We start from the raw sequence: 21567 nt of genomic DNA, 5'->3' as shown, positions 1-21567 counted from the left end.
ATTATTTTATATATAAAAATGTAAATATTAAATACTGTATACATGTGTGTTATATATGCCTATTAATTTTACACAGTACACACACACATATACTACGTAAACACAAACTTAATCAAATTAATCAAAGCCATTAAAACAAACATTGGTGGACAGTCATTTAGAGAGTATTTGTACATTACATTTTAATGTTACTTACGTTTTAATGTGGGAGGGACTTAACTTTAAATTAACTTAATATTGAGCTTTTGTTTTGATTCAAGGCAGATTTAAATTAGAATTTTCAAACAATAACCTCCTGCCTCTAAGCCAAGTGTAAATACATAAAACAGTATTTACAGCCCATTTTACTAGCATTATGTGTCATATGAAAAATATTCAATCATGAAATAAAGTGCTGTGCTTGACATTTTTTTGTTTTTTTAATTAACTGAACTAACATGTAGTTGTATCCACCTTTTTCCTAACAAGCCTACTGCGTTTTAGATTATAGGGGATTTTTCCATGTAAAAAGACTGAAACAAATTATTTCAAATCATAAGGTCACGACTCGCACTACAAATAATCCTCAGTTTGACCAACTTAACTCCCAGGGGTTGGCAAAGTCGCGGCGACTTCACCATCATGCTTTTTTCTTATCAGTGTAAAAGAGACTCAAATGCGCAAATGCGGACACGGCCACAGAGAGCATGTTCTTTTCAGAGGCTAATTCTGACACATTCTGTAACATTTCCTTAATTTTCTATTTCCTGATGCTAGGAGGATAATGTAATGTTTGGTATTTTAATGTGACATGATATAATAAGAATATTTATGGAAAGAGCTTTTTTAGTTGCTTAATTATTTAGGTCCTTATTAATTTTCTTTTTTCCTTTGTATTCCGAAGACAATGTATACTGCACATTTGTGGTCAATTCTCCCGATTTAATTTATGATATACTTTTAAATGTCCTTTTAATGTTTGATGGTTGAAGGGTGAGTAGAATAATGTCATCTCATTGTACCCAGTTTTGGAAAATGCTTATTATTGCGTTCATAGAGCGAACCATTCACAGATTATTTAGAGTTAAACAGAAGTTACTCCCACAATTTGTGCAAAGTGTCATGGGGCATAGGAAAGAGGTGGATAGCACTACTCTACTCCAGAAACACAACTGGCACCCATTGGTTGAAAATTAAGATGCCTTGGTGATGTCACCTGAAAAGAGAAGTCATTTTAAAGGTGGGGCAAGTTATTATATTTTGATCACAAAGACAAACAGGTGTCCTCCATGGAAGAATGTGCAATTATGAATCTTGCATAAGATCAGTAACATTTACACTGCCGTTCAAAAGTGTGGGGTCGTCAAGATTTTTAATAAAATAAATTAATACTTTTATTCAGCAAGGATGTGTTAAATTGATCAAAATTTACAGAAAATATATCTATAATGTTACAAAAGATTTCTATTTCCAATAAATGCTGTTCTTTTGACATTTCTATTCATCAAAGAATCCTGAAAGAATGGATCACAGTTTCCCAAAAACTACAGTAGTTTTCAACATATTGAAAAACGTTTCTTGAGCATCGAATCAGAAGGATTTCTGAATGATTGTGACACTGAAGACTAGAGTAATGATGTTGAAAATTCAGCTTTGTCATCACAAGAATAAATGACCTTTTAACATATATTAAAATATAATATATACTAGAAGACTTCTTTTAAATTGTAATAATATTTCACGATATTACTGCTTTTACTGTATTTTTGATAAAAAATAAATGCTGCCTCGATGAACATAAGAGACTTCTTTCAAAAACAAAATCTTACCGACTCAAAAACATTTTAACAGAACAGGTGTCAGTTTTGATGTGTATGTGTATTATGAGTAAAAAATAAACATTTATTACACAGTTACTTGACTCAAGCATTTTGATCTCCTGCATTAGAGTATTTTGTGAGTATAGTTGTGGTGCACTGGATGAAAGAGGCGTTAAGTCTTGCGGTTCCACTGACATAAACCCTTGTTGTGTGTCGGGAGGAGGCGTTGAGTCCTTTTCTCCAGCGTTGTTGTTCTACATGGCTCATTGAAGCCGTGGCCTTGAGAGGTAAAACAGTGCAGCTACAAAGGGTTACGGCCTTTGATCTGTGACAACTGGAGAAAGGGGGTGCAGAAGACCAGTGAAAAGGATTGTGGGAGGAGGGCATCCCTTATACTAGGACCAGAATTATTCATGTGTGTGTGTGTGTGTGTGTGTGTGTGCGTTATTGGGGGACGAGTGGTTAAGAGGCTACGTTGTTAACTCGGCCCTTCTCTGCATTACACACACACACACAGTTTTCCTCTGGTCTTACGATAGATAATACAGTCAGTGGTGTGCACCAGCACACATAAAGGTACTCAGAGCCTGACCTTTAGAGAGGAGCAGAGAGCACATTTTGTGTGGGGGGCTTTCATGTGCACATACTTGTGTCTGTGTGTCGACTATGTACGTTCAGCTAGGTTTGTGGTTCACTGCAAGTGGTAATGTATGAGTGTGTATGTCTTTCAAGCCTCTCTCAAAAATAAAACGGTTATACAGTCTATTTTCTCCACCCAGTACTAAGTAGCCCTCTATCTGGTAAAATCTGAGGGCTTTGATACTCTGACACTGATGAGGTCCTCAGAGTGTATGAAGTACTCTTGTTTGATGTCTTTGTTGTTTTGTCAGGTACAAAGATTATGAGTGTAACTTCAATTTTTGGCATGTAGGCCTACATCTCGTTTAACTCTTTCCCCGCGTTTACGGAAATTTCCATCATTTGTGAGAAAACTCTTCCCGACCATTGACGGAATTTTCTGGCTTTCCGTGTTTTCGCTGTTATAAGGTAGGGGGTGCTATGAGCTATGATCTGAAAGGGTACTAAATCTTCTGATCAAAACACATGAAAAGAAGATACAGAAGCAAGCGATATCATATGTAATTATATGCATATGTAAAAGAACACGATCATCAACATTAAACAGCATATAAATCCAAACTACTTAATGTTACTGAATGAAATTTCGATCCAGGATGAGCTTTAGGACTGTGCAAGCATTAGAGGTGTTGATGGACTGTTGTGGATCTACTCCATCTGTGTTTTGATCATCGCTCTGAATCCGATCCAAACGTAGTCTTTGACAAAAATGTAATTTTCTCAGCCTTTTGCTCAAAATGTTGCTTTTTTTTACGAAACTCATGCACCCACATTCAAGTGTTGATAAAAATAATGCATGAAGGTAGAATAAAAGTAGAGGCTCTGTTCTTTCAGTTGACATATTGCATTTTCAGATATTCATACAACAAAATATTCTGGGGGCCATGAAAATGTTGTTAAAAATGATCAATAACACTGGTGGTGGCTGGCAAAGAATTAATACTCTGTAGCATATATAAGACTGTTTCTGTATAAGTTAATATGCTTGAGTAAGATATATAATCAATCAATCAGTAAGATATTTTAAAAGAAATTAATAGGCCTACTTGTATTCAGCAAGAATGCATTAAATTGTTGAAAAATAACCGTAACGAGCACAAATGTTTTCAATATAACAATAAGAAATGTTTCTTGAGCTCCAAATCAGCAATTTAGAGTGATTTCTGAAGGATCCCCTAGTGAAAAAACCTATGCCAAAATATATTAAAATTGGCCTACATTTATTTCATTCTAACCCATTAATATATTTCTTGACATTTCGCTTGAGACTTACTGATATAAATACTATAATTAAACTTTATTTGGAGTTCTTCTTTATTGCACAATGCATATTTCTTAATATTAAGCCTAAAAAGTGTTTAATATCACTATTACTAAGGATAGTATGATCACTGTATAATTTAAATGCAAGATATTTAAAGTACACCTAAAGTATACTTGCAATAGTTACACTTTAGCACAATCAAATATATTTTTAGTTGGACCTCAGCACTATTTATGGATAACTAAAGTGCATTAAATACATTCCAATTTAGCAGACTTTAAGTATACCAATTTAGTATACTAAAAGTACAATTGCAGGGTATTTATATTGAGTACATAAATATAAATGTATTTATAGTATATTTAGCATAAATTAAATGTATTTCAAATACATTTTAGAGTATTTATTTTTATCTAGGGTCATGTGACACTGAAGACTGTAATGAGTAATGACCAAAGTCCCTTTAAGGAAATCCTTTCACTTGGTGTCCATCTTTGAAATGCCTCTCGGGCAGATATTTCAGTCATGCAAGTATAGCTTCTATCTCTTTGAATGGGGAAATATCAAATTCTCCAAAGCTTTTCACCAAGCTTACAATTATATTTGAAATCAAGAATAAAATCTAACAACTGTCTCATTATTGTTTTTCTAAACGCTCAAATCATGACAAAAAAAAATGCGCGCCAGAGCTTCTAACTGCAGCTGCAGTGACTTTTATTCGCTGTATTGCATGTTGCACTTTATCCCATTCATAGCAATGTGTGCACCGTCTTTGTATATCTAATCTTTGGTAATAACTCCTGAAAGTTCAGCTTTGCCATCACAGGAATAAATAAAATTTTAAAATATATTAAAACGGAAAAGCAATTAAATCAATGTAGCCTTGTTGTGCAAAATACACTGTTTCAAAAACATTCATCTTACTCTAAACTTTTCAGTGGTAGTATGTGTGTATACATTTATCATTACTGCACATTTAAATATTCTTAACTATTTTCTGTGTTTGATTATTCAAGGATTGCAGAATAGATTATATATTGTTGATTACCGAGTGAATTGTTTAACCTGGATTTTATTTCTCTTCCCCTGCCATTTTTATAGATCATTGGTACAATCCCACTGATGCCAAACTCTGTAGGACCCTCCAGCCAATCAGGGGGCGGCACTCCCTCCCTGCAGGTCCAGCCAATCACACCACAGCTGCTGACCAATGCACAGGGTCAGATTATAGCCACTGTGATTGGCAACCAGATCCTGCCAGTGATCAACACCCAGGGAATCACACTGTCACCCATTAAACCTGGACAGCAGGTACGTAATGACCATTTAAAACAATGATTTAAAAAACTACTGTTGTGTATTGACATGAAATTATGTGAAGCTTAATAGGCCATATACATTCAAATGCCAGAAAATATTCCTAATATATCCTAATACAGTATATTGCCAAACGTTTAGGGACGCCTGCCTTTACATGCACATGAACTTTAAAGACATCCCATTCTTAATCCGTAGGGTTTAATATGTAGTGGGCCCACCCTTTGCAGCTATGACAGCTTCACAAGGTTCACTTCACTCAGCTTTCCACAAGGTTTAGGAGTGTGTTTATGGGATTTTTTGACCATTCTTCTAGAAGCACATTTGTGAGGTCAGGCACTGATGTTGGATGAGAAGGCCTGGCTCGTAGTCTCTGCTCGAATTCATCCCAAAGGTGTTCTATCAGGTTGAGGTCCGTCAAGTTCCTCCACACCAAACTCGCTCATCCATGTCTTTATGGACCTTGCTTTGTGCAGTTGTCATGTTGGAATAGAAAGGGGCCATCCCCAAACTATTCCCACAAATTTGGGAGCATGAAATTGCCCAAAATGTCTTGGTATGCTAAAGCATTAAGAGTTCCTTTCACTGGAACTAAGGGGCCAAGCCCAACCGCTGAAAAACAAACTTTACACTTGGCACAATGCAGTGAGGCAAGTACCATTCTCCTGGCTACCGCCAAACCCAGACTCGTCCATCGGATTGCCAGACAGAGAAGCGTGATTCGTCACTCCAGAGAACACGTCTCCACTGCTCTAGAGTCCAGAGGTGGCGTTTTTTACACCACTGCACCCGACACTTTGCATTGCACTTGGTGATGTAAGGCTTGGATGCAGCTGTTCGGCCATGGAAACCCATTCCATGAAGCTCTCTACGCACTGTTCTTGAGCTAATCTTATGGCCACATAAATTTTGGAGGTGTGTAGCTATTCACTCTGCAGAAAGTTGGCGACTTCTGCACACTGTGTGCCTCAGCATGTGCTGACCCCACTCTGTGATTTTACTTGGCCTTTTTACTTGAGTTGCTGTTTTTCCCAATTGCTTCCACTTTGTTATAATACCACTAACAGTTGACTGTAGAGTATTTAGTTGTGAGGAAATTTCACAAATGCTAAAATGCTGAAAAAAACGTATTGCACATGTGGCAACCTATCACACAGTACCACACTTGAATTCTCTGAGCTCCTGAGAGCGACCCATTCTTTCACAAATGTTTGTAGAAGCAGTCTGCATGCCTAGGTGCTTGATTTTATACACCTTTGGCCATGGAAGTGATTATTCAATGATATAATGGGGTGTCCCAATACTTTTGGCAATATAGTGTTTTACATAATAACCTATAAGATACAGCATAATATAGCCAAAAACACATATAGCCAACAGAATCCAATACAGCTCTCCAGTCGAACAGTAACACTGTATTTCAAAGGCTTGCACCTATAATAATACGTAACAATAATCAAACTTTAATGTAAATCATCCTCAAATAACAATGGTCAAACTCCTATATCCAATAATAATCAAGAAACAAGTAAGAATACAGAGGAAAAGAGCCTAACAACAGTGCAAAACAAAAGAGACTATAGAGACATGCATATTATCTCCCGTCCCACCCTATAATCTACAGCAGTCATCTATAAAAGCATCTATAGGTCAACCTCATTTCTGTTGGAGCAACTCTGTGTCATATTTACTGAAACCTTTGATCACAGACGTAAACGCAGTAATGCATTTGTAATAATGTTTATGGATTCGTCTGCGTTTCAAATTGACTCGCGAACATTTTCATGCAGCGATAATTTATGGCTGTCAAACACGGTGGCGGCAAAGAGATCCACCGAAGCTCGGTAATTCTCACAGACCTGTCGACAGTTCTGACAGTGTGTGCAACACTACTGACATCTCTCAGCATTCAAAGAAAAACACACTCACGCACAAACACACAGAGGAGAATTAATAGTGCAAGAGAACAGCAGAGAGAAGCCAACCCACTTTTAGACAGATGAGACGCTTGTTTCTTGAAGAGTGGAGATGCACCATCTACAAGAGGCGCTCGATGGTGCATAAAACATGAAAATGTATGGTGCCGCAGTCATGCCACATTGCCCATAATAATGACTCATATTGTAGCCACATAATTTTGATTTCTGGGCTCAGTAAACGTGTGTGTGTTTTCCTTTTCGTGTTAAGGTTTCGGTGCTGAATAGCCAGACACTGTCGTTTCTTTTGTGTACTTGAAAGTATCTGACAGCCGTGTTCAATGAGAAATTGCATAGGGAGTGAATGCAACCTCTAGCATCTCCACCGGTCCGCATCTCTCATCTTTAATAAACAGGCATACAAGTCTACATTTGCTCGTTCTAATAAACAGACTCAACCGTTTTACCTAGTAAACAACCACAGGACAAAAATCTTTTGTCTATTGAAACCCCAATAGCCTCTTTATTCTCTGTTGTTTCATGTTCAGATTTCAAAATGTTGATCCTTTCTGAATAGTATAGTAAAAAATAAATTAATAAAAAAAATGCAAATAACACCACTAAAATTACTATGTTATTACTGTTTTTTGTGTAGGTAACCATCTTAAAAATAAAGATTCCGGTTTCAATCAACAGTACTTGTGACATAATGTTGATAAAAAAAAAAAAAATGTTTTAATTCAATAAATTATACACAAATTAATTATTGCAAAGAGCTATTCACAATAGAAAAACTGAATGGGGGCAATCCTTAAATTTTAAAATACTCATTGTTTCAATAGACTAGCCACAATATGTCTGGTAATGTTATTGTGTGAAAAATATAAAAAATAGTGTCAGAATTCATAGTATTCGAAAAACAGTAGGCAAAAAGTACCCGGAAGTGCACATTCAATGGGCATTTTACTATCCCATGGGAGAGGATTTGCCAACTGACGCTTGTAGGTCACGTGACAGACAGTAACAACATGGCGGATGTAATATGTCCGAATTTCATTCATACTACCCATATTCATAGAACATACATTTTTAACAATCGAAGTAAGTTCAAATGAAATGTAGTACTTATTCAGTATGCGATTCGGATGCACCGAAAGTAATTCTGGATTCTTTAATGAATAGAAAGTATAAAAGAACAGCTTTTATTTGAAATGGAAATCTTTTGTAACATTTTAAATGTCTTTACTGTCTTTTTTTATCAATTGAACATTTCCTTGGTGAATAATCTATTAATCTTACTGACCCCTCTGACTTTTGAACAGTAGTGTATATTGTGTTCTCCTAGTGTGTGTGCAACTAAACGCGTGTGTTTTTCCACAGCTGCCACAGGCTGGCCAGACTTCACAGGCTCCTCCAGTGTCTCAGCCAAGTCTGCTCCGTATGCCCCACAGCCAGAGCCCCCTCCGCCAGGCCTCTTCCTCCTCCTCAACATCATCATCCTCATCCTCGGCCCTCAGCGTCGGCCAGCTAGTCAGCAGTGAGTGTGCACTCTATCTCTTAGCTGAACCACTTTTACTACTCATAAACACTTTACACTGAGTTTACTGTTTTTAGATGTTTTCATATATAAGTGTTAACGAAAATATGCTGCCTTTTCATTCAGTTTTTATCCGATTTTAGTTGATTCTGTCATCTAGCTGACCAAACTGTAGACCTAATGCATGGGTTGTGTTTAGAGCGGCTTTGGCCTCCAGAAGCACCACATATTAATCACTCCCTCCAGCCTGTCAGAGCCACGGCGGCCCTTTTAAAAACTGTTTTACTTAGATAAATTCTCATTTGTCATAGCCAATTGGCCTAAAACCATCTGCAGTGGAGTTTTAAATTCAATAAACAGGAAGTTGCCATTGATCAACTTGCTGTGGATATAACCAATAGACTTTGGTTGTGTTTTCATTTCCCCCCTTTTTTGTTTTGTTCAAAACATACACAATACCTTTAGCATTCTCTATTCATTTCATCAGTTTACTGCCGTGGCGCAGCTCTCCGTGCCAGATTGTGTTTGTCGCGTCCTTGGCTAACGTCAATTCCCCAGAACATGTTTTGAATGGAGGGGGAAAAAAGTCTGACTGACCCCACAGCCACCACATTCAACTCAGATGGAATAAATGGTGTATTTTCAAGGACCGTACACCTTTTGCATTTGGCAAATCTTTTTTGTATTCTATTTGATGAGGTGGATGTCATGATAACTACTCTATTTCGAATCAATTGTTACGACAATAAATTATTTGGCCATGGTTGTCTTTTTGGGGTCAAATTCTTCAGTCGTTGAGTATTATTAAAAAGGAATTCATTTTAACAGTCCAGCAATGAAAAATAACATGGCAAAATGCAACGTGCAGTGACAATTTGTCATAAATCATTATTATGTGGTCAAAAAGACAAAACTGCTGCATGTAACAGGAATTTTCAATATTGCATGGTAGCAAGTTCAGGTTTCAACAACTAATTTGCATATGGGGAGTGACAGGGTGCTGGTTCAATAGATTTTGACTTTAAATATGGCTGATGGATTATTTTAATAATTCATTCATAATGACGTCCATGAATTATTTAGTCTGCCAAATTTTTTCTTATGTAAGCAAGGATGTAAGTCCACCTGGCAGTGATGTATAATGCCCAGTCACGTTTTATTAAACTAAAATTGCATAAAATAAAATCTTGAAACTATAGACTCTTAGCTACTAATTGAATCTAATTGAAATTGAACCTCTGCATACCTCTGTCTTCCCTAGCAAAATGCCCAAGCAAACAAAAGAACAGCATAAAAATGAACGTGCATTGCTTTAGAATGCTATTCACATAAGAATTCATTTGGGAAGTGTAATTCCTAGCTTGTCTAATAAGAACAGATTTCAATGTAGTGCTGATTTTATCGTCACTGGCATTCACTCTTACTTTTGTAAATCAGAAACCTTGCCTTAAGACAAATCAGTCAATGGTTGGAAAATACACAGGGATAATAGATGAATGGAAGTCATTTTTCTCAGAGTCATATTAAAAAAAAGGTAGTGCACTTATATTCAGTTCTGCATTTAGTCTCTGAAGACTCTCAAGATATTCCTCAAGATATAGACTCTGAAGATATTCCTTATATTAGATAAGCCTAAGAAAAACATGAATGCAAGATATTGAAATAGTGAACGTATTTTAAGCAGACACTTGATATAGCTGGAAGGTTTTCAATGTCAATATTGTTTTTGTATATAAAAAAAATAGCAACAAAAAATCCACAATTAAAAGGGACATTATGTTGTTTCAAGGTGGTCAAGTCAAGTCACCTTCATTTATATAGCGCTTTTTACAACACAGATTGCCTCAAAGCAGCTTTACAGGGATAATAGGAAATTCATTTTGTTTTTGATGTAGCCGTTTGAATGGAGAGTTGCAGCTTTATTCTTTTCTCCTCTGTTTTATAGACCCTCAGACTGCACCCAGTGAGGTGGATGGTGTGAACCTGGAGGAGATTCGAGAATTCGCCAAAGCGTTTAAAATTCGCCGGCTGTCTCTGGGTCTGACTCAAACTCAGGTGGGCCAGGCTCTCAGTGCAACTGAAGGACCTGCCTACAGCCAGTCTGCCATCTGCAGGTATGGAGGACACCAAACAGATCAAAGTGTACTGACGCATTAAAAAAAATGTTATATTATATTAATTACATTATAATTATATAATTGTAGATAATGGATTATGGCCGCTTTTGGTGTTAAACAACTACTGTCATTACTAAAGACACGCAGAGAAAAAGTGATTAGTAATTTTTGACCTTAATTCATATTTTCTGAACTTATTGCATATGCATTTGTAGGAGTTTCCCTTTCAGACACGAAAAATATATGAGAGAGTATTTAAATGAATCATGTGAGATGATTTACTAAGATTTGCGCAAATCAATTTACTGGTGTTTGCGCCACACACGCCTTAAACCTGGTCATTATGGAAACAATCTGGCTGCATCTGTGTTCTTTAATTTCGCATCGCCAGTAGATCACTCGCAGAACTTTCCACTCCCATCTGCACTTTTTTGGAATTGCGCTCGCACGCTAATTTGCCCTGTAAATCTTAAGGGCCAGATTTACTAACAGTCTGCGCCAGCGGAAACCCTCTTTTGGTGTTAAACTGTTAGGATTTACTAAAGACACGCAGTGATAAATTAGCGCTGAAAAGGCGTGGACCTTATTTGCATATGCATTAGTAGGAGTTTCCTTTTCAGGTGCAAAATGTATGGGAGGAGAGTATTTAAATGAATCATGCAAGGTGATTTACTAAGATTTGCTCTAGTCAATTTACTGGTGTTTGCGCCATTATTTACCGCCCCCAAAAAAACCCTGTCTCAAACCAGACGCTAACTGATAGTCATTATGTTGGTCATTATGGAAATGATGCGGCGCAGACCTGTCCACTCCCATCGCGCTTTTTTGGAATTGCACTCTCACGCTAATTTGCCCTGTAAATCTTAAATCTTTTAATCTTGCCCTAAATTTATATTATTATATTAATTATATTATATTATATTATATTATATTATATTATATTATATTATATTATATTATATTATATTATATTATATTATATTATATTATATTATATTATATTATATTATATTAATTATATTTACAAAAAAACTATTATGAAGTAACTTTTTATTAAATATATATCATAATCAGGGGATAGCTAGTTATACAAGTAGTACCTTATTTATATTTAATCACAAATAATTAGGATGTTAAAGAGAGATGTTAAACATTCATAACTGATGTGCAAAACATGTCAGATACACCCATTTTATTCCAGTCTGTGCCCGTCTCCACTCATCTTTGCACTGTCTATATGAAAAGATTCATTTACTAATGTAAAATACATCAGCTGTGGTATTACAAGAAGCACTTAAACCACTTAATAATTTCTAAGGTCCATTGCCATGTATTCACACATGACATTTAGCTGAAAGGAACTTGACAAGGCATGACTTTTAATAAAACGTGGTGTTCCACAGTGCAACAACGACATGCATTTGGTCATAAACTAGGACATTATGTAACATAGAGTAAATTAAATATTTAACATCATCATTAGAGCACCAATTTTTTTGTGCATTTGAAGACTTCAGTGGTTACTGTATACATCAGAGGACACTTTGCACTAAAAAGGACAAATGTGATGTCAGATTACATTTACAAAGGATGCACATTATCTTAACACACAAAAAAACGAGGCTTGTGCTATTAGATATAAATAAGAATATACAGTAAAAAGGAAGGATAAATGCACAAAACCTATAGTGCAACTGCTGCATGATCAATAGTAGAAACTCTGTTTTCTGAATATTGACTCTCAATCTGAGAAGTAAAAAACTAACTTCCAAATGTTGATTTGTAATCACTGATAAATTGATTTTACATAACAGTCTAATATGTAATAATAGTAATAGTCTAATACAAATGAATGGTAGTTGACATGTAATTGCTCATTTACTTATAGTTAATAGAATGTCTAAAATGGACAATTGAAATAAAATGTTATCATGTATTAGAGTTGTGTTATAAATTGTTATCAATATATCTAACATTTATAATATACTTCTCACAACAAAAACATGGGATTTGCACCTCAGGGTTTCCGCGGGTCTTACAAAAGTTTGACCTTCCACAATTTAAGACCTTAAAAATGTCTTAAATTGGATCAGATCCCTAAATTGGCCCTGTGATTTCTGCAATGCAGAAAATGTGGATGAATTGCAGAATCCATTCATAAAAAGGAATTTACTGTATAATGCAGAATGTCACGTAATTTGTGTGTCGTTCCAAACCTGTAAGATGGCATCATCATATAAAGCGATCGAGTTTCTTCATAAAATTTGGAATAATCCGCTTGATTCGTATGGATTAGTTTTACGATCTCTTTTTGAAGCGTCAAAGTGGTAGAAGACTGTCAACGGAGGGACAGAAATCTTTCTGATTTCATTAAAAATATCTTTATTTGTGTTCCGAAGATGAATGAAAGTCAGTCAAATTTAATTTAACCAGTCAAGCAAGTCCAGAAAAAAATAAAACAGATTTCACAGGGCCTTCTTGTTCTTCCTCAGGATTTTTGTTTTCCAGTACAAATTCTAAACATCCTTTAACAAGATACAGTTACTTGAAATGCAAAATGAAGAAATTAAGTCTTGTTTTCTGAGAAATTGAACAAAACTAAGTGAGTTTGTGTTTAAAATAAGAACGAATATCTGTCATTGGGTATAAATGACTTACATTTGAATTAGGCTAATTATTTATGAACCCATTGGCAGATATTTGTTCTTGTTTTAATCATAAAATAACAAGATCACAAGACTTCCCAAGGTTTCTTATCTCAAACTTTAAGCTATTTTTGTCAAATTAATTAAAAAATCAAACTTTAAAGTCTCACTGATACTACTCATTGTGTGCATAGACATTTACATTTAGAGAACATTCTTACGTGTTATGTTCCCTTAAATTTATTTCTTACATTTTCTTTAATTGATCTTAAAAAGGTTTTAAATTTAGCTTCATAAAACCTGCAGAAACCCTATACCCGTAATACTTCAAATAAGTATTTGAAAGTGTGACATTTTCAACAAAAGTACAAAATAAGCAATATGAACAATACTCTAGATAATAAAAAAACAACACAGACGCACACACTGCCACACATTAATTATCACTTGATATAAAGTTATTTGTTTGAATGAACTCCGATGTTTCCGCACAATGTCTCCATGTGCCACATTAAGGTTTACAGTTTCCGTTTTATTTTAATTCAGCGGGATTGTAAAAGACTTATAGTCTATCTGATGAGACATTAGTGTTTATCTGACGCTTTTTAAAATTTCATCATATCAGCAACGATAAACCTTAAATTGCTCGGTGGAGGGAGAGTGAGGGAATTCCTTATGAAGCTTCGAACTAGTGCAGAAAGTCTTAAAAATCCTGCATGAAATATTTAGCCGCATGCATTATTTAGATATTTATACATTAAAAGCCATTAGTTTCCAAAATAAACAGGTGATGTGATGTTTTTCTCTATATGCGTCCTTTCATCTCGTCAGAAAGGAAGCAGGATTTTTTTTTCATTATTGTTCATTTGTATGACATTGGACATGACAGTGTGCAGAGTGTTTTTGGCTTTAAAGGCAGACTTCACATGCTTTAGTTTAGTTAACATCAGCAGAGACAAGAGGGGAAAGAGGTGAACGTGCTTTCGCTTGTGAGTGTGTGAGCTCTTGGGGCTCTTGTAGTCTTTGCTCAGTCAAACTCGGCCTGACAGATGTCTCTATCTTGTCCGATCTCATAGTTCACAGCGGAAAAAAGCATTATTGGTTCGTCTGAACAATCAAAAAGGTGCATCGTCAAACTGATCAGAGACAGGGGTCATTATTAAAGCCCGGACAAACCAGATGCCTTCTGACTGATGTGAAGCATTTGACATCAATGGAATGAAATCATGGAATACACGTTTGACATTCTCAGTTTATTGAGAATAACGTATTATTATTAAGAATGCAAATACTTTAGATAAATAATCACATCTAAATCGTATTATTATAATCATTTGCTCCCTCATTTGTTTAAATCAGTTAAATACACCATACTCAGTGCGACAAATTAAATTTGATTCAGCACAATTCACGCCGGTTCCTCTTTTGCATGCACCGTTGCACGCGGATGCTCATAAGATGTCATATCATCACATAATTGTGAGATGGGAATCGCTTTTCCACTCTTAAGCCGTGTGAATTTACAACATTAATCCACACCGAAACACTGGATTCACATCAATGATTCATGTCTCAGACTGCAAAGCTGCCATCTATAATTTGCACGACAAATTGGGCAGAAGAGCTGCTTAACATGACTGTATATATATTTAATCGCACATATTTTTCCACTGCCTTGTGCTTCATTTCTGTCTCAAGGCTGTCCTCTGTATTCGCCTCAAAAATTAACAGACATCTTTTGATTGGGGAGAGCGGAGAGAACTGTAACATATACATTCAGTAAATGTTAAGCAGTAAGTTTCAAACATCCTTGAAATATTACAGAAGCTGTTATTACAATCAATAAAACTCATGACTTATTTGAGTCAGAAACTATATACATATATTTCCGTTCAAAAATGTATTTTTTTTTTTAAGAAATTAATACTTTTATTGAGCTAGGATGCATTAAATTACTTAAAAATATATAAATAAAGACATTTATAATGTTACAAAATATTTAATAACTTTCTATTCATCAAATAATCCTGAAAAAAATGTATCACGGTTTCCACAAACTAATTGTAATTTTATTTGTGTTTCTTGACCAGCTAATCATCATATTAGAATGATTTCTAAAGGAAAATTCAGCTTTGTCATCACAGAAATAAATTGCATTTTCAAATATATATAAAAATAGAAAACGGTATTTTAAATTATAATATTTCACAATATTAATGTTTTTACTGTATTTTGATTAAAAATATATTTTAAAACATAAGAAAGATATTGCTAATTTTGCTTGAAAGATCTTAAAATTGCACAAAACCGTATATAATTTTTGAATTAGAGATAACACTATGGTTTGAATTACTGTCAATTTATTGACCAATTACTGACCAATTACAATTATCCCTCCTTTTCTTAATAAAAAAATAATAATAATAATAAAATATAAAATAATGTAGTCACTACTGAAACCCACCCAATTTTATATGGCTGTGATAAGGTAGTGATTGTTGTTGATTCTGTTTACTGTTCCATCCGTTCCAATTTCCTGAAGAGTCTCTAACCAAAAGATGAAATGTTTCACTTGTTTTCTGGTATTATTGCAATGATCAGGGTCTAACATTAAGAATTAAAATGAAGTTGGCATCTCAATATGCGTGGACTGTTTCTTGCTCAGTTGTCTTTAAGAGAGTGCTGTCACTCATCTTCCGTGCTGAAAAAAAACGTCTTTTCGTTTGAGGACCTGGGAGAGCGAGGGCCTTTGCCCCCGCTTCAGGCGTCTTTTCAAATGCCAGTTAAGATTCCATCAAAGGCCTCCTCACAGGAGCTTGTCCAGGAGTTCAGGACCAAGAGAGACTGTGTGTTGTTTCAGGGAGCTGTAGTTCACCTCTCTCCCCTCTCTCAGCTGGGCTTTTCTCTTACTGCCTGACAGACGTCCATGTGTTGGATAGGAGCACAGGTCAGGGAACTCACTGAAACATCTTTCCATTAAAGCCGGTGTGAGACACACCTGGAAATCTCCTCTTTCAGTGGAGTCATTGGAGACAAAAGCTCTTTTTATGGATCTTCTGTTACTATATACTCTGTAGCTGTTATACAGACTTTAGATCAGTATCAGTGCTTCTCAAGGGAGTTTACTTCAGATTTTACATTGGACATCCAGTAGAGACACACCACATTTTTATACACACATATATATAATATATCAAATATAAAGGTAATTTATATAAATCTATATTTATAAAATAATTCATACTTTGATTTGCACAATCTTTCACAACAGACCTGTTTTTAGGTTATGAGCCATCAGTTTTTAGTCCTTTAGAGACACTTGAACAGCTTTTATACTTAATCTAAATAACTTTTCAAAACAATTCCCATAATTCAGTGGAACCTAAATAAAGAGCAACATAGCTAAACTTTTACCAGATATGTCTTTCTTGCAGCTCAAGTGGCTATTTTTAAACAAGTGTAAAACTAGTTACCATGACAAATTTTCCATTATTGTTTTTCTTCAGAAAGCAAAGTTTCTACAACAATAGCAGAGTAAGACCTAAATATTAGACTGATTTACCTCCCTGGAGACCCATATACTTGCAGACATATTCAAAAGTGAAGGTGAAAATGTATTAGCATTAAACATTAAATGAGCGTCAGGGTTGCTTGAGGAAGACGGAGAAGTTTTAGAAGTGTATTAAAATGTGTGTGCATTTGAGTGAATAATTTAAACCATTTGTGAATTAATAATGCTTTTAATGTTTTATTGCATGCTTGCTTGCGTTATCCATTTGACAATATGTATTAAAATCTCTCACAGAAAAGAGAATTCATAATCATATGTGATGCCATCTGTGGCTTTGATTGTACAGAGGAGCTAGAGAAGAAAAATGCAAGGCCAATAAATGAATTCATTCTTTATGATATATCAGTCAGGTGCTTGTTTGTATTTGGACTGGCCTGTGGAAGAGTCCTCTTGGTTCAATGCATCATGGGTACAGAGAGTCAACAAAAGCATCATATGAAGGAATATTTGATGTGCTGGAGTGCACAAAACTAGCTCTTTGGGCTTAGATTCATCTGTTTCCCAGCATGCAACAGCTGAAGCAATGCAGTAGAGGCCATGAAACTCTCTGTCCCATTGGTGGCTTGGACCAAGAGACCCCTTCTGGGCAACTTGGTCAGACAGGAAACCCCTTGCCCCATCTGGGCACTTGAGTAAGCTTGTTCTCTCTCAATTCTCCCCCAGACACACCATCCTGAGAAGCCACTTTTTCCTACCACAGGAAGCCCAAGAGAACACTATAGCTAGCAGTCTGACAGGCAAACTGAACCCTGGCCTTTTATATCCTGCCAGGTTCGAGAAGTTGGACATCACCCCAAAAAGCGCCCAGAAGATTAAGCCCGTGCTGGAGCGCTGGATGGCCGAGGCGGAAGCCCGCCATCGCTCCGGTATGCAGAACCTGACCGAGTTTATCGGCAGCGAGCCCTCCAAAAAGCGCAAACGGCGGACCTCTTTCACGCCGCAGGCTCTGGAAATCCTCAACAGCCACTTCGAGAAGAATACTCACCCCTCCGGTCAGGAGATGACCGAAATCGCTGAGAAACTGAACTATGATCGCGAGGTGGTGCGCGTCTGGTTCTGCAATAAGAGGCAAGCGTTGAAAAACACTATTAAGAGGCTGAAACAGCCCGAGCTCGGGCCAGGCGCACCAATGGACCCTCTGGTCGATAATATGGAGGAACATCCTTAGCTCGAGATGAGGCGAACACGCACCGATGGCGGAACTTCTGATGTTGTGGACTTAAACCTGGACAATTAGTATCCGATGCATCATCGACTGGATGAACTGTCGACAAAGGCAAAAAGAAATATTGTCAGTGTTATCATCACAAAAGCAAAAACCAAAAAAGTCAAGAAAAAAGAGAGTTAAAGTACTGATTCATAAGCAGTTAGTGAGGAATTAAGAACAAGGGTCGTATTTAAATCAAGGATGGTGAAGAAACTACTTACCAAAGTTTGTTGCATCTGATTTCTGAGGTTTTTTAATTGTAAATGTGTTTTACATTTTTACATTTTTACTGGGGGGGAAAAAATGACAACAAAAAAAAATAAAAGAAAGAAAAAGATTCGTGCGATGGGGTTGGTGGGTGTGACATTGGATCTTTGTCTTATTTTATCTCTTAGGTTTTTATGTAAATATTTCTGGTAATCTGTCACCAAATTGAAATCACAAGTTCCAAAAATATCTTTGAGAGGTTTATTTCAAAATTGTCACGTTTCTGCTGTCAGTATAAGGCCATTGTCAAGTGTGTCATCTCACTCTGTTCATAAACATTAAGGCATCCATCATAAAAGACTGCACTTGGGAGGAATATTTTGCAAAGAGATTCTCAGTGAACATACCATGGATATCCACATTTGTTGCAGCTGTGATTAAAGCTATTTTACAGTGTTGCCAAAGCCTCCTAGCCAAAGAACAAGGACATTGTGTCATACCTTGGCATGAACCTTTCTCAAACCATTTTATTATTTTCATGTGATCGGATGTTTTTATTTTTGTCACACTCAACTAAAAGTATATATACATATGAATATTTCAATGAGACTAATTACTTTATTTCACTTGGGTTATGCAAGTTATCTTTTGTCCGCGTCTTTTTCATTTTTTCCCGCTTAAGGATTTTGTTGGCTTTGTGCAAAAACTCCATTCTGTCAGTCAGACGGAAGAAAGACATTTGACGGAAGCCAAACATTTTTACTGAATACAAACCTTAATATATATAATTAATTGTCCCAAGTACACCATCCTACAAACTATACGGTTACATAGTCATTTTATGAATTCTTTTCTTCTCTCTTTTTTGCTTCTTTTTTGGTAACACTTTACAATACAGTTTCATTAGTTAACAATACATGTATTACAGTATTTGCCAATCTTTAACGTTAGATAATAAAACTCCAGCTGTTCATTGTTTGTTCATGTTAATTCACAGTGCATTAACTAATGTTAACAAACACAACTTTTGATTTTAATAATGTATTAGTAAATGTTGGAGATAGCATTAATAAATGTTATAGAAGTGCAGTTCATTATTCGTTCATGTTAACTAATGAAACCTGATTGTAAAGTGTTACCCTTTTTTGTATAATTCTGATATTGTATCACTTCATACTTGAAGACAAAAACAATAAAAAAAAGATAAATTTAAGTTTTTTTCCCCCCTGCAACATTAAAGACATTTAAATATTTAACTCGCAGTTATCAAAAGTTGCTAAAAACTACTTAGTAACGATGCTATTGATATTCCTTTCTATAAAACGTTGCTATTTAATTCATTCTGCATCTGTCCATCAGCAATGAACAGAAAATGGCAAGAACAAAGAAAATCTTTTGAGGTATTTATGCAAATGTAGTACATCACAATGAACATTTGCTAAAATTATACTTAGAAAATAAATGTCCGGCTTCTGACAGCTACGTAACCGATATCTTGACTCACATTAAAAGAGCTGTCTAATTACATTAACTCAACTCATATTGTATAAATATGACATTCCCCCAGCTCGTTCATTTTCGTCTTAAGGTATACAGGCTTATGAAATAAAGCTGTAACCAAAAATGAAAACCAAGAGACGAGAATCTACGTTCTGCCTTTGCTCATCTTTTCAATGCTGGACCAAAGCTCAATAGTTATATGCACATTGTACAGAGAAATGGCTAAATGTCGTTGACAATCTTGAAATATGTAACTGATTGAAGAAAATTGATTAAATGGAGTATATCATTAAAATTACCTCAGCACTGTCCTGCTAAGTAGTGAGCAATGTCATAACATGATACCTTTCTGCAAAGGTTCACAACAAACCATAAAGGACTTGTGTATATGTTTGTAAGTAGTTTTTATGACCGTCATAGATTGATTCTCACCTGCTTTTCTTTACGATGTGCTTTCCAGGGTCACGTGTATAGAACAGACATTGTTACATGACTTTCTTCTTTTTTTATTGTTTCTGCATTGTTTATGTTTGTATCTCCTTTCACTATGTAAGATACATTTTTGAGTTTGATTGCCTGGAATTGCCCTGTATAAATGGGGAACAAAGAAAACTTTGTGGTTCAACTCAATTGTTTTTGAAAGATGATGTAAAACCTTTTGAGATTTATTGAAGGACACACACACACACACGCAGTCGAGTTTGAAACGTTAACGTCGTTATTACTCTCAAGACCTCGAAACCAAAGCTGTTTAACCTGCTAAGGATGCTTTAAATTTTATAGACTGAAAACTGTATGTATTATATAGAGCAATATCTGTTCGGTCAGTTAAGCTGCACTTTGTGTATTTCTTAACAGCTTCAAGTCTGTCACATTAATTTGTACCATAATAATTAATAATAAACAATTGTTTGAGATGAAACACAATGGCTGCATTTCTTACTGAAGAATATTTTACACAGCAGAAGATTACTTAATTCACATTTCATGGTCTGAAAAATCCAGTTTTAAAGATTAGTACCAGATTTAAAGTTTAACATGAAGAATATCCAGAGGGGAAAAAATGCACTTTTACCAAGCAAGTGAATACTCAGTATTTATCATTACACCGCTCACTTGAATACTTGTTTCTGATTAGTTAATCGCGGCATTCCGTGGGCTGCTAGTTCATGCTTCCACACTCATCCAGGTCACTGAGCACAACGCTACTTTAAAGGATTAGTTCACTTTAAAATGAAAATTTCCTGATAATTTACTCACCTCCATCTCATCCAAGATGTTTGTGTCTTTCTTTCCTCAGTCGAAAAGAAATTACCTTTTTTGAGGAAAATATTCCAGCATTTTCAGAGTTTCAAAGGGCTTCAGAGGCTCTGCACAATCCCTGCTGAGGAATAGGGTCTTAGCGAAACCATCGGTCATTTACAAGAAAAAATAAACATTTATATACGTTTTAACCTAAATTGCTCATCTTGCGCTGCTCTGCGATGTGCCACAGATTGCGCAATCACGTCGGAAAGGTCACGCTAGACATAGGCGGAAATACCGCCCCAAGCGAACGTGCGAAGACTAAAACAAATGCCCTTTACAAAAGAAAACTCCATCTCCAACTTCAAAATCGTCCGACATCGTTGTTTAACCTTTTTTTGCTAAAGGACGTTTGTATTAGTCTTCGCATGTGCACTTTGTAAACACGGGGACGGTACCTTCTGCCTACATCTAGTGTGACCTTTCCGACGTGATTGCGCAATCCCTGGCACGTTGCAGAGCAGCGCACAATGAGCAATTTAGGAAAATGGCCGATGGTTTCCCTAGATAAGACCCTATTCCTCTGCTTTTTTTGAACCTTTG

At 35.8% G+C, this 21567-nt stretch overlaps 1 protein-coding gene across 1 annotated transcript in view; it reads left to right on the top strand.

The window, feature by feature from the left end:
- Nucleotides 1-18310, top strand: part of pou6f2 (POU class 6 homeobox 2) — a 125173-nt gene extending 106863 nt beyond the window's left edge. Inside the window, exons 7-10 of the mRNA XM_079805553.1 lie at nt 4804-5013; nt 8316-8472; nt 10418-10586; nt 17469-18310. Coding sequence (XP_079661679.1) covers nt 4804-5013; nt 8316-8472; nt 10418-10586; nt 17469-17973 — 1041 coding nt within the window. The 3' untranslated portion in view covers nt 17974-18310. The remainder of the gene's footprint in view (nt 1-4803; nt 5014-8315; nt 8473-10417; nt 10587-17468) is intronic.
- Nucleotides 18311-21567: the final 3257 nt, after the last annotated feature.

The sequence above is a fragment of the Gobio gobio genome, assembly GCF_949357685.1.
Source record: "Gobio gobio genome assembly, chromosome: 23".
NCBI classification, from domain to species: domain Eukaryota; kingdom Metazoa; phylum Chordata; class Actinopteri; order Cypriniformes; family Gobionidae; genus Gobio; species Gobio gobio.
This window is presented reverse-complemented; position numbering and strand designations above follow the sequence as displayed.